Here is a 13,548-nt window from a genome sequence, read left to right as displayed (position 1 = left end):
GCTTCTCCCTCTGCCTGTGTCTCTGCCTCTCTCTCTGTGTGTGACTATCATAAATAAATAAAAATTTAAAAAAAATTCACAAGAATAATACCTGCACGCCCACTTAGAGGTGCAGGCACAAAACCCAAGCCAAGCCAGGAGCCCTCCCTGAGAGCCGACCGACTGACATATCCTCTGGGATGAATGCTTTAATGTTCTTGAAAACTTGAAGCTACCACCAGCCATCTTTCATTTTAATCAGGGAGAGCTAGCTATCCAATAATGATGCCAATACAAGAAAGCAGAGCTGGGGGAGAGAGAGAGAGATGGAAACAGGGAGATAGCTTAAGATAACACGCTGACTGACCACTGAGACCCATCTATGGACTTCTAATTCACATCAGTTCTCAATACTGCCCCTACACAGTGATTTAGAAATCCAAGGAGACAGTTTTGCTAATTACAATAAATGGGGAGGTACCATTTTTATTTAGTAGATACGAACCCTTGCAAGAAATGGGAGAATACGCCCAACAAATAGTTGTCCTCCAACATACATAATCTTTGAACTGTCCTGCTTGGACATTTACTTAGGGGAAAACTGTCCATAACTTACAGAGCCCAAACTCAACTCCATTCTACATATAAAAGTATTTTCCACTTGATTTTAAGATATACTAAATTTTCCAGGAATGCCACTACTGTGAAAATCAAGGAAAAAGTAAACATTTCTCCCCCACCCCAAATTCTCCCAAGTGCTCTTCACTATTTAAAAAAATCTTAACATTATAGCAATGGTGCTGTGGCAGATGAGAAGTCAATAATATAACACTCTTACGTCATCTGCATTTCTAACAATCACTTTTTTTTTTTAAGTTTAACAGACATTCCTTTAGTTGATTAATCTCTATATACAATCAAAACATATGGTTTAAGATTTCTTTTGAGTGGAAAGGAATTTAGGTTTCATGGGTTTTTATGGACCTGTTACATATTTTCTGGAAATCTTTTAAGCCTTTTGAAACTACAAAATAGGAGAAAAATTGGTTCAAGAGAAACAGCAATGAGATTTTTAAATCAAACTATATATTCTTAAGTCAGCAAATCTAGAATTGGAAAGAATTGGGACAATTCCTCTTCTGCATTTCCTACATGCTCAAATTCACCCTGGGAAACAAAAGCTTAGTCCACTGGAAGACAAGATGCAAACAGATGGATTACCCAGTTTATAGATTGCAAGTATTTTGAAGGTAGTTTGACCAGAGATGAGAAAAATAACCGCAGACAATACAGAAGGTTAAACTGGTAATATGAATCTGTACTGACGCATGTGACTTTCCTCAGTGGCATTATGGGAGTGAACAAAGTGTGTTGACCCTAAATGACCTCAAGACAATGATGTACTTTTAAATAAAGCCATCCATACTTTTTCCCCTAAGATGGCTAGATGGTTCATAATGGTCACAAATCAGCATTACAGAGATTTAAGAAAAAAAATTTCTTAAGATTTTATTTATTTATTCATGAGAGAGACAGAGACATAGGCAGAGGGAGAAGCAGGCTCCCTGCGGGAAGCCCGATGCAAAACTCGATCCCAGGACCCCAGGATCATGACCTGAGCCAAAAGCAGATGTTCAACCACTGAGCCACCCAGGTGCCCCGAGATTTAAAATTTTGATCAAAGCTGCCTTCAGGGGATCCCTGGGTGGCGCAGCGGTTTGGCAACTGCCTTGGCCCAGGGCGTGATCCTGGAGATCCGGGATCGAATTCCACGTCGGGCTCCCGGTGCATGGAGCCTGCTTCTCCCTCTGCCTATGTCTCTGCCTCTCTCTCTCTCTCTCTGTGTGACTATCATAAATAAATAAAAATTAAAAAAAAAAAAGCTACCTTCAATTTTCTATCTCACTGTGATTTTGATTTGCATTTCTCTGGTGATTACTGATGTTCAACATCTTTTCATGTACCTACTGGCCATCTGTAGGTCTTTGTTGGAAAATGTCTATTCAGATCCCCTGTCCATTTAATCAGATTATTTGGGGGTTTCTGCTGTTCAGCTATATAAGTTCTTTATGTACTTTAAATATTAACCCCTTATAAGATAATGTTGCTTCATTTTTAATGTATTTACTTTTATCATTACTTTCTATTAATGGCAAATGCTTTTCTATCTATATATTTAGTCAATAATGTCTACACGGGTAATAATATGAAGCTTCTTTTCACAGTATGTCTAAATAAGGTAAAAAACAGGTAAGTTTATTTAATGAAAACTTTAAATGATGGGGTGCCTCTCTGGCTCAGTCAGTTAAGGATCAGACTTGGTTTTGGCTCATGTCTCAAACTCAGGATCCTGAGAGAGAACCCCCACATTGGGCTTATGCTTAACAGAGAGTCTGCTCACGTTTCACTCTCCTTCTTCCCCTGCCCTCCCACCAGCCCCCACACACTCTCGCTAAAATAAATCTTTTAAAAAACACTTTATTATTTTTTAAAGATTTTTATTTATTTATTTGACACAGAGAGAGAGAGAGAAAGTGAGAGCATGTGTGTGCATGCATGCCCGCGCACAAGCAGGGGGAGCCGCAGGCTGAGAGAGAGAGGGAGAAGCAGGCTCACCACCAAGCAGGGAGCCCTAAGTGAGGCTCAATCCCAGGATCCTGGGATCACGACCTGAACCAAAAACAGATGCCCAACCAACTGAGCCACCCCAGTGCCCCTAAAAAAAAAAAAAAGAAACAAAAAAACTTTAAATTATTATTATTATTATTCATAGAGACACACACACAGAGAGAGAGAGAGAGAGAGAGAGAGGCAGAGACACAGGCAGAGGGAAAAGCAGGCACCATGCAGAGAGCCTGACGTGGGACTCGATCCAGGGTCTCCAGGATCATGCCCTAGGCTGCAGGTGGCGCTAAACCGCTGCGCAACCAGGGCTGCCCCAAAACCTTTAAATAATAATGTTCGAAAGGGAAAAAGTCACCAAGAGTTAAATGACTAAAATATACAAAACACTGATTCAGAGCCCAAAGAAATCACTAAGTTCATGACACTCATCCCCTCCCAATAAAAGGTGTGTGGGGAGGTGCCCATGGTTATCATATCTTTTTTTTTTAAGATTTTATTTATTTATTTATGAGAGAGACAGAAAGAGAGAGAGAGAGGCAGAAACAGGCAGAGGGAGAAGCAGGCTCCACACAGGAAGCCCAATGTGGGACTTGATCCCAGTGCTCAACCCCTGAGCCACCCAGGAATCCCCATGGTTAACATACCTTACAAGAGTAAGATCAAAATCTTTAGAAAATTGCTACATTATTTAAATATAAAATAAATGTAAACCCTATGCTACAATTAATCTGAAGTAACAGGTCACTTTTTCTATTAGCTAAAATAGCTTATAAAGGGCTGCCAAATAAATAAATAAATAAATAAATAAATAAATAAATAAATAAATAAAATATAAAAAATAAAAAATAAAGGGCTGCCTGGGTAGCTTGGTTGGTTAAGCATCTGCCTTCAGCTCAAATCATAACTCCAGGGTTCTGAGATCCAGACCAAGTTGGGCTCCCTGCTCAGCAGGGAGCCTGCTTCTCCTCCTCCTCTCCACGCGTGTTCTCTGTCACTATCTCCTCCCAAATAAAATAAAATCTTTAAAAAATAAAATAGCTTATAAAATATCTAATTAGCAGGCACTGGCTGTCTGACCCCAAATCCATTCTCAATACCCTTCTCCCTTGCCACCCCTGACTACAGAGGATTCAAAAACTTAGTCCCTGCTCTCCCAGCTTTATAGCTGGGGATAGGGAATATATGACAAAGTACCCAGTGAGTGGAATTTTCTTGGCAAGAAATATAGATGTGGGAGTGGGGCAGTGGAAAAGATTTTCCTTTCCTTAAAAACAAAGGGACAGACAAACTGATGCTGTCCCTTTTCCCTTTCTTCTTTCCTGAGGCTCAGCTTTAAGGTAGCAAGCATGCAAGAAAGATCAAGAGAATCACAGACTGAACCCTAACAGGGTTAAGATACAGATACATCCTACTGCCACCCAGCTACAGACATCTTGTTATATGTAAGAAAACAACTCTTGTGTAAGCCATCATTAGGTCAGGTTATATGTTACTCAGGTAATTGTGATTATCTGTAAAAGACACATGAGAAAAGGAAGCTTATATCCTTCTCCCACTTTGCTATTAGTTAAAGAGAATAATGCTGTCATAGAGTAGACCACAATTTCCAAAGGAATAAAGAAGCAAAGCAACCAAGGAGGACTGAATCAAGCTAATAATGTTCACATTGTTATTTTATTAATCTGGTAAGGAATTTTTGAGCAATATATTAAAATTTGACCCCTGCCTACATTAATTGTTCAGAGCCCAGCTCCAGGGCTCTGTGAGAAGAGTGTATATAGCCTAGTACCTGAAAAATCCCTAGCATTCTTTTTTTTAAGATTTATTTATTCATGAGAGACAGAGAGAGGGAGAGACACAGGCAGAGAGAGAAGCAGGCTCCATGCAGAGAGCCCGATGTGGGACTCGATCCTAGGTCTCCAGGATCATGCCCTTAGCTGCAGGCAGATGCTCAACCGCTGAGCCACCCAGCATCCCAAATTCTAGCATTTGATTGTTAGTTACCTTCTTCTTTCAGATTCCAGACAAAATACAAGGCCACCAAAGGACATTCATATTGTTTTTAAGCATTCATACAGTAGTAAGGACAAGTTAAAAGAATTCTCCCCATTACTATTTAGCAACTAAAAAAATCTTCTTGAAAGAATTTTATTTCCATTACAGGAACCCCAGCAGAAACCGTGTTTGTCCAGTAGGCCAGAAAGTATCAGCTAATAATCAGAGAAACAGAAGCTTATCACTTTACTCTGACACCCAAACTCTCTTATTAATTTAAGGACTGTGAACAAGTATTGCTGTATAAAATGCTTATATCTAATTACTCTGGTCAAATTGGGATTATAAGCATCAAAATGAATAATGATTACAATAAAATCGATGAGTTCATGCTAAAATAAATAAGTGGATTGATAAAATAGGGTCAGGAGAAGAAAAAAGCTCTTTTACAGAAGATTGATATCTGTAGAAGGAATCATAGAAATAGAAAAATTATTATTTTACAGCCATTATAGTAATAATTCAGGCAAGAATCATCAATAGATGTTAGTATCACTAGGTAAAAAAACTATTAGGGAACCAGGTATTCATTCAGTCTCTAAGAACCATCCCAAAGGGTATCTTTATAAGGAAAATTTGGTCGACATGGCCTTCACCAAATGGTCAAACTTAAATTACCCATGATGGGACAAGTTAATATCATTGTGCCCCCTCTGTCGTGATACACTGAGAAAGATACATCATTTATCTGATACTCTTGCCCAGATAATTCATCTGAATGAAGAAACAATCAGACGAAAGCAAATTAATGGACATCTAAAAAAAAAAACCCAACAAACTAGACTTGACTTAAACTAAGGAAGGTCACATATGGGTTTTCCCTGACAGCATGAACTAAATGCCCAGCCACCAGCTAGCACTATCACCAGACATGCACACAAATAAGCCTGCAGACAATGTCAGTGTTTTTTCTTCTTCTTCTTTTTTTTTTTTTTTTTGGCTATTGCTATTCTTATTTTAAGATTTTATTTATTTGAATTGCTTCTCGGCCTTTTGGCTAAGATCAAGTGAAGATTTTATGTATTTGAGAGAGAGAGAGAGAGAGAGAGAGAGCGTGCACGTGCACAAGCATGGGGAGGGGCTTGCTTCTCCCTCTCCATCTGTCAGGCTTTATGTGTTCTAGTTATGGTCCTAGACATCACACACAACATAGACAAACTATCTGCTACCCTACATCTGAATTTCTGTCTCAAAGAACTGTGAGCAATAAATTATTATTAATTACTCTCTCAAGTCACCAAGTTTTAGGATAATTTGTTATGCAACACAGATAACTAATAATATACTCTAATAGAGCAGAATCTCAATTTTCCTCAGTAGTACCTATCTCACAGTGTTTGGGGGAACATTAAATGGGCTAATGGATGTCAAGACTGGCATAGTACACTTCATGAATGCTAGCCACTAGTATTAATATGACTTCAACTGGTATAGTTACAACCATAGTAGGAAAGTGCATGAGGTGCTTTGGGAGAGCACAAAGAAGGGCCTCTGGCACAGTCCTGAGGTCACAAGAGGCTTCCTAAATTCACTAAAGAACTAAATTGGGTTAAGAAAGCAATAGAGGTATTTCTGTCAGAGGAAACAGATTAAGCAAAGGCAAATAAACTAGAAACATTATAGTGTATATAGGGAATGATAAGTTTTATATTGGTGGAATAAAAGAAAAGTAGGAAGTGACAGGAAACAAGGCTGCAGAGGTTGAGAGAGTTCAAAAACATAGAGGACCTTGTATATGAGTTACGGACCCTATGACAGTGGATTTCACACAGGGAAGTGATAAAGATTTGAACATTTAAGTAGATAACCCTGCAAGGGTAATATGGGAGTAAAATTTAAGAATGGTAATACATTGAAGGAAATGTGGACATGAACTATAGGGGAAACTATAGGTGGACAAAATAGGAGCTGAGATATAGAAAACAAAAATCAGTAAGAATTAATGACTAACTAGATGTGTATATATGGGAGATCTGAGTGGGAAAAAGAAAAGATTCTAGGTTAATGCCTCAGTTTCTTAAATAAGCAGAGAGTGGTACCTCCAATCAAAATCAGAAAAAGAAAAACGATTCAGTTTAGCTTCCATCTTGGTGGGTTTGGAGTATCTATGGAACATCCAGATGGAAATGCCTAACAAGAGGTTATATATTCAAGTCTCAAATTAGGGGGAAAGGTCAAAACAGAAATAGACCTGGGAATCTTTAGTATATAGGTGATTATCAGAATAGTGAGATAACTTAGGAATGGCCAGAGAGAATTTATAGAGTAGTGGTTCTCAACCAGGAACAATTTTGCTCCCTCAAGGGATATTTGGCAACATTTGATAACAGTTCTGGTTGTCATAACTGGGAGGGTAATAGGGCTTTACTCTACAGATAGTAGACAGAAGCCAGGGATGCAGCTAAGTATCTTGTAACATACAGGAGAGCACCCACATAGCAAAGAATTAGCCAACCCAAAATGTTACTAAGTCCCAAAGTTTATTTGGGACTGTTGCAGACTAAGGAGAAGTAGAATGAGAAGTCTGCTGCAGACTAAGGAGAAGTTGAAAGAAGAAAACACCTTGGGAAAACAAATGTTTAGGAAATATCCACAAGAAGGAAAGTCAGAGAAGAGGTATATCAAGTAAATGTACTGTCATAGAAGTCAGAGAAGCAGAGAAATTTCACGAGGGGGGGAAATGTTGAATTTATACATCAGACCCATACAATAAAGATTCTGAAGTATCCACTGGGTCTGTACCTCTGCAACACGGGGATTTTCATGAAAGGAAGATTAGATTATGGTAGTAGAGAAATAATGAGAGATGAGAAAGTACAAAAAGTAAATGCAGACTCCTCTTAGAAAATTTTATCCGAAAAGAAAGGAAATAAGACTGGGCAGTAACTAAAGCAATGGTTTAGCTCAATTCTGGCTGCAATCAGAATAACCTCAGAAGGTTTTAAAAATTATCAGTGCTTAGATCTCACCTAAAACACTTAAATCAGAATCCTTGGGGACAGGGACCAGGTATCAGAATTTTAAAAAATATCTTCAGTGGCACCAATGTACAGCCAGAGTTGAAAACCATGTTGCTGAAGTGTGGGGGATGGGGGAGCAGCGAGATGAAAATGCATGAAACTAAATTTTAGAAGAAACAGGTAAAAAAAAAGAGTCAGAAACATGGGCTGATGGGGTTACTTTGAACACAAAGAAAGGGTACCTCATCTCAGGAGACTGGAAAGAGAAATAAATATTAATGTAAAGAAATCTGACCCATGGTTTTTTGGAGTTCACGTCTGAGGCCCCAATTTTCAAAACGAAGAATACAAGTCAGCTGCCGAGAATTAGCTACCAGATTGGAAATTTGGAGTGAAATTTGGCAGAAGTTCAAAATATGTCCTGAGGGGAATTGCAAATTAAAAGACTAATCAAATGCATTGACAGCCTAATGGAGATTAAATACACTTTGCCAGCTCCATGGGCATCAATAAGCATATTTAATGATTTTCCTCCAGCAGTACTCAGCCATCCCTTAGGGGAGGAGCAAGGAAAAGCAGACCACAGCACTGATCCAAAACTGATAGTTTAGTGAGTGGTAGAAAATAAGTGCACAAAAGGTAAAATTTTAGATGAACTGTAGCTGAGGAGTTCAACAATGGGGTCCATGTCAGATAGAGAAAGGAAAGTAATTTTCATGCAGTTTAACTGGCAGAGGTTTGCCTCTGAGCATCAGATATTATTATAATTGTCTAAGATTTTTTGGCTTTTGTCCTGGACAATCCTATTAAATCAAATTTCCTATATCCTATTATTGTCCTAAGAAGAAATGTTTACAACTACTTTTGAAATTCATAAGACAGGGGATCCCTGGGTGGCGCAGCGGTTTGGCGCCTGCCTTTGGCCCAGGGCATTATCCTGGAGACCCGGGATCGAGTCCCACGTCGGGCTCCCGGTGCATGGAGCCTGCTTCTCCCTCTGCCTGTGTCTCTGCCTCTGTGTGTGTGTGTGTGTGTGTGACTATCATAAAAAAAAAAAAAAAAGATTCTCTCCTTCTGCCCCTCCCCCCTCTAAAACAATTAAATCTTAAAAAAAAAAAGAAATTCATAAGACATGATATGAACTAATGGACAAATAGATCGACAGATATGTGATAAAGCAAGTACAGTAAGCTATTAACAGTAAAATCTAGAAGCTTTATGTATGTGAAGGAGTGTAGGCTCTAGAACAGTACTGTTCAATAGGCCCTGCTAAGATAATGGAAATGTTCTATAATCTGTGCTATAAAATATGGTAACTACCAGCTGTAATCTGTGGTTACTGAACCTTTGAAATGTGGCTACTGTGAATAAAGAATTTTGAGTTTTATTAACTTTTAATTAATTTAAATTGATATAATCCCATGTGGCTAGTGACTGCCCTATAGCACTAGATTCATATATCCCTGGATTCAAACAAATCCTGGATCTACCACTGATCCAAGTTATTTTATTTCTCTCTCAGTTTATTCTTATATAAAATGAGAATAGCAGGGGCACCTTGGTGGCTCAGTCAGTGAAGCATCTATCTTTGGCTCAGGTCATGATCTCAGGTTTCAGGGGACCCACGTCAGGCTCCTCTGCTCAATGGGAAGCCTGCTTCTCCCTCTCCATCTGCCCCTCCCCTGCTTGTGCACGCGCCTCTCTCTCTCTCTTTCTCTCAAATAAATAAAATCTTCACTTGATCTTAGCCAAGAGGCCAAGAAGCGATTCAAATAAATAAAATCTTAAGGGATCCCTGGGTGGCGCAGCGGTTTGGCGCCTGTCTTTGGCCCAGGGCGCGATCCTGGAGACCTGGGATCGAATCCCACATCAGGCTCCCGGTGCATGGAGCCTGCTTCTTCCTCCGCCTGTGTCTCTGCCTCTCTCTCTCTCTCTCTGTGACTATCATAAATAAATAAAAATTAAAAAAAAAAACACTTAAAAAAAAAAAGATAGCAATAGCAAAAAAAAAAAAAAGCAATAGCAAATACTAATTTATATGTATAAATAAGCTGATAAAGAATGAAGTACTATCCTATGCATATGTCAAGCATTTTTAAAAATTAATGTTTATTATTCCTACAAAATGGGCTTTATGGGATCAAAAGCCAGCATCTATTTTGCCCACCACTGTATCCCTAATGTCTAATACAAGTCTTCCAGCATAAAAGACACTGAATAAACATTTGTTGCATGAATGTTTTTACAGTCACACGACTCGGTATTTATTCCTATTAAATTTTGTACTAACTCCATTGCTCCAATCTGCTGAGGTCTTTCTGAATCCTAATGACATCCCATATATTGGATTTCCCTTTTAGTATCTTCTGAAATATTGAAAAACAAATGTATAACCTATATATTAATCTGAGACAATAAAATTAACCAGAGACCTGTATCATTAGTTTTAGCATCCTTTAATTTATCATGACTTGTTAACTAGTCACAGTTAAGAAACATTCAGTTTAACTTCACCTTCATTCTGTTTATATGTATCTCTATCTTGTCCATAAAGGTAACAAGTATGAGAACCTTATAGAGATTACATCATGCCAATATGTCCTTCGCTGAAACTACCCTTAAAGAGAACTTAAAGAAAAAACTCACCCTTCAATAGCTGGGGATCTATCGGGACGAGTACTTCCTCGCGATCTGTATCTTCGAGTCATTGGCAGCCGTGGAGGCCGACTTGGTCCCCAGAAGTCAGTGTGAGTTTGGTGACCCCTCTCATTGGTTCTATTATCTTGGTCCAGTGGATTACTACTTAGAAATGGTCTAAAATCTGGAAAAAACATCGTGTGGTCCAAATGCTCCCAGAGCTAGTAAAAACCAGAAATAAACAACATGTTACTGGTTTAAAGATCAGAAGAAAGAGGAAATGGTAAGAATAAATACTGAAAAAAGAGGGGAAAATTTTCTGGAATAATCTTTAACACTTTGAAATTCAGCAGCTCCAAACTTAAGAAGTGTACATTTCCCCAATTTCATGGAAGAGAAAATAGATGTCTTTCAAGTGCAGGCATTGTGTGTGTGTGTGTGTGTGTGTGTGTGTGTACGTGTGGAGGAGGGGCACTTACATACTGAGAAACTTAATTTCCTTCTTTTTTTTAATTTTTTTTTTTAATTTATTTATGATAGGCACACAGTGAGAGAGAGAGAAAGGCAGAGACACAGGCAGAGGGAGAAGCAGGCTCCTTCACCGGGAGCCCGACGTGGGATTCGATCCCGGGTCTCCAGGATCGCGCCCTGGGCCAAAGGCAGGTGCTAAACCACTGCGCCACCCAGGGATCCCACTTAATTTCCTTCATACAGAAACAACCCAACAGCTGGATCCTTTCCTTAGCACTGAGCTCATATGCACATGCCTCTGACCAGTTTCCCCTTCTGAGGTAAAAATGTGAGCCAGACATGATCACGGATTTCTGTCCTAAGCACAATCATTTGGATCTTCATATTCTTGTACTTTGTCACAAATAACATCCACATTTTTACTATATAAAATCTAAGATTTAAGTAAAATGGATGTATTTATACACTTTTTAAAAAAGCATAATTACCACAAAGTGGAGACAGAGATCTACAAAATACTTCTATCGACCTAGAAGCTGCATCAGAAAGGGGCACTGTCAAAGCGCTGCCAAAGCAGTGCAGAAATGTCTGGTAAGATTATTCAGTTGTATGTATTTTTATTTTATCATTAAAAGGGTGTTGTTGGGGGACACCTGGGTGGCTTAGCAGTTTGAGCATCTGCCCTTGGCTCAAGTCATGATCCTGGGATCTGGGATCGAGTCCTGCATTGGGCTCCCTGCATGGAGCCTGCTTCTCCCTCTGCCTGTGTCTCTCATGAATGAATGAATGAATGAATGAATGAATAAAATAAATAAATAAATAAATAAATAAATAAATAAATAAATAAATAAATTTTAAAAAGGGTGTTGTTAGGGATGTAGGGAGAAGAATGGGGATTTGTGTGTTTGGAATTATTTAACAGGGGCACCTGGGTGACTCAGTCGGTTAAATGTCTGCCTTTGGCTCAGGTCATGGTCCCAGGGCTCTGGGATCGAGCCCCACATTGGGCTCCCTGCTTAGCGGGGAGTCTGCCTCTCCCTCTTCCTCTGATCCTCCTCCCTACTTGTGCTCTCTTTCTCTGTCTCAAATAAATCAATAAAATCTTTTAAAAAAATTTTTTTTAAAAAAAAGGAATTATTTAACAAAGGATGAATGGAAACAAACCAACCACCACTAAAATAATTTAAATTTTATTTATCAGTACACCAGGTATTTTAAGAGTTCCATAGAACACTACTTATTTCACTTGGTCCAACCAAGAACATAATCCTGGTCACATCCTGGTCTTTTTGTTTTGTTTCATTTCAAAGTTTTAAGTCAAATAGAAAAAGGTTTTAAGTGTATATAATAACAGGGACACAAAACTGCTCAGCATATTATCTTAGGTCTTAAAATCCTCATAGCCTCTCTGCTCCAAACTGATCGTTTCTTCCAGAGACCCAAACCAACAACAGTCTCCTCTAGAAACACGCAGGAAAGGGGTCAGCTGCCAGCTACATGTTAAAGTTGAGCCCACTATGGTCTCAACTCTAACTTCCAATAATTTGTCAAATAGAATTCTTAAAATTAAGAACTTTGTTTAGGTTTGTCAATAACGTTGTTTTTTCCAGTTTATATTTTGATTTTTGATTTTTAAGGATGTTTCCTCCCTTTTTAATTAAAAAATACACAGTAAACATATTACAAAAATGTAAACACAATATAAAATAGGAAATGCAATACAGTCTCGATTCATTCAGCCATGACCAATCTCTACCCCTAATTCTACCCTCCTATCCAGGGGTTAATTTTGTGTGTAGAATTCCAATCTTTAACACACACACATACATTCTTTCATTCAACACATGCTTATTTAGCATGTACCGTGTCCCAATCACTTTCTGGGAACTGTTTAAGATATAACAATGAATAAGATGTTACCAAAAAAAAAAAAGAAAAAAAAAAACTTTGCCCCAAAGGATTTCATTTTTAAGTGGGAAAAGATACTATCCCTTCCCTCAAAGGGAAGGCAAAGGAAACTGTAGATATTAGACAGGGATAAAAGCCATACAGGAAAAAAGGCTTGCACTGACTCAGAACACACAAAATCCTATCATTCTTTTCAATAGCAGCATAATATGGATGTTTTATATTCTATGTTGTCTTCAACATCTTTATCGTATCTAGTATTTGATACATGTAAAACATAATAAAAGAGGTATAAGAAAATAAAATATAGGGATGTCTTGGTGGCTCAGCGGTTGAGCGTCTGCCTTCAACTTGGGGTGTGATCCGGGTATTCCAGGATCGAGTCCCATATCGGGCTCCCTGCATGGAGCCTGCTTCTCCCCTCTGCCTGTCTCTTTCTATATCTCAAATGAATAAACAAATAAAATCTTAAAAAAAAAAAAAAAAGAAAACATATACCCATGTAACCATCTCTTACTTCACATCATTAAAGCCACTGAAACACTGTGTGTCCCTCCCTGCGCCAACCTCCAGAGTTAACCACTACCCACAATTTTTCATCATCCCCTTGCTTTCCTTTATAGTTTTATTAGAAATGTATATATCCCTAATAAGATGTGACTTGTGAATTACGGAAGTGCCTTTTGAAAGCACTTTCTTTTTTGGTTGCACGTACTGGTGCATTCATTTTCAAATGCATTTTTATACTGCACTTTTTTAAATCTTTTCTTCTCTCAATAAATATCTAGATTGTTTCCAGGTTTTTGCTATCACAGCCAGTATGAACATTCGTATATGTGTCATTCTGCTGTAAAGATATAAGAGTCTCTCCATTTAGCGGTCTGTACAACTTTATATGGTTTATGTATCTTCA

The 13,548-nt window shown here is 38.4% G+C and overlaps 1 protein-coding gene across 2 annotated transcripts in view; it reads right to left on the bottom strand.

Annotated features, from left to right (window-relative positions):
• The window catches only part of RNF115 (ring finger protein 115), a 76,351-nt gene that overhangs the window by 21,048 nt on the left and 41,755 nt on the right, over nt 1-13,548 (bottom strand). For both annotated transcript variants that reach the window (XM_025983065.2, XM_025983064.2), the window contains one exon: nt 10,266-10,477. In XM_025983065.2, coding sequence (XP_025838850.1) covers nt 10,266-10,477 — 212 coding nt within the window. The remainder of the gene's footprint in view (nt 1-10,265; nt 10,478-13,548) is intronic.

The sequence above is a fragment of the Vulpes vulpes genome, chromosome 8 (assembly GCF_048418805.1).
Source record: "Vulpes vulpes isolate BD-2025 chromosome 8, VulVul3, whole genome shotgun sequence".
Taxonomy (NCBI): domain Eukaryota; kingdom Metazoa; phylum Chordata; class Mammalia; order Carnivora; family Canidae; genus Vulpes; species Vulpes vulpes.
This window is presented reverse-complemented; position numbering and strand designations above follow the sequence as displayed.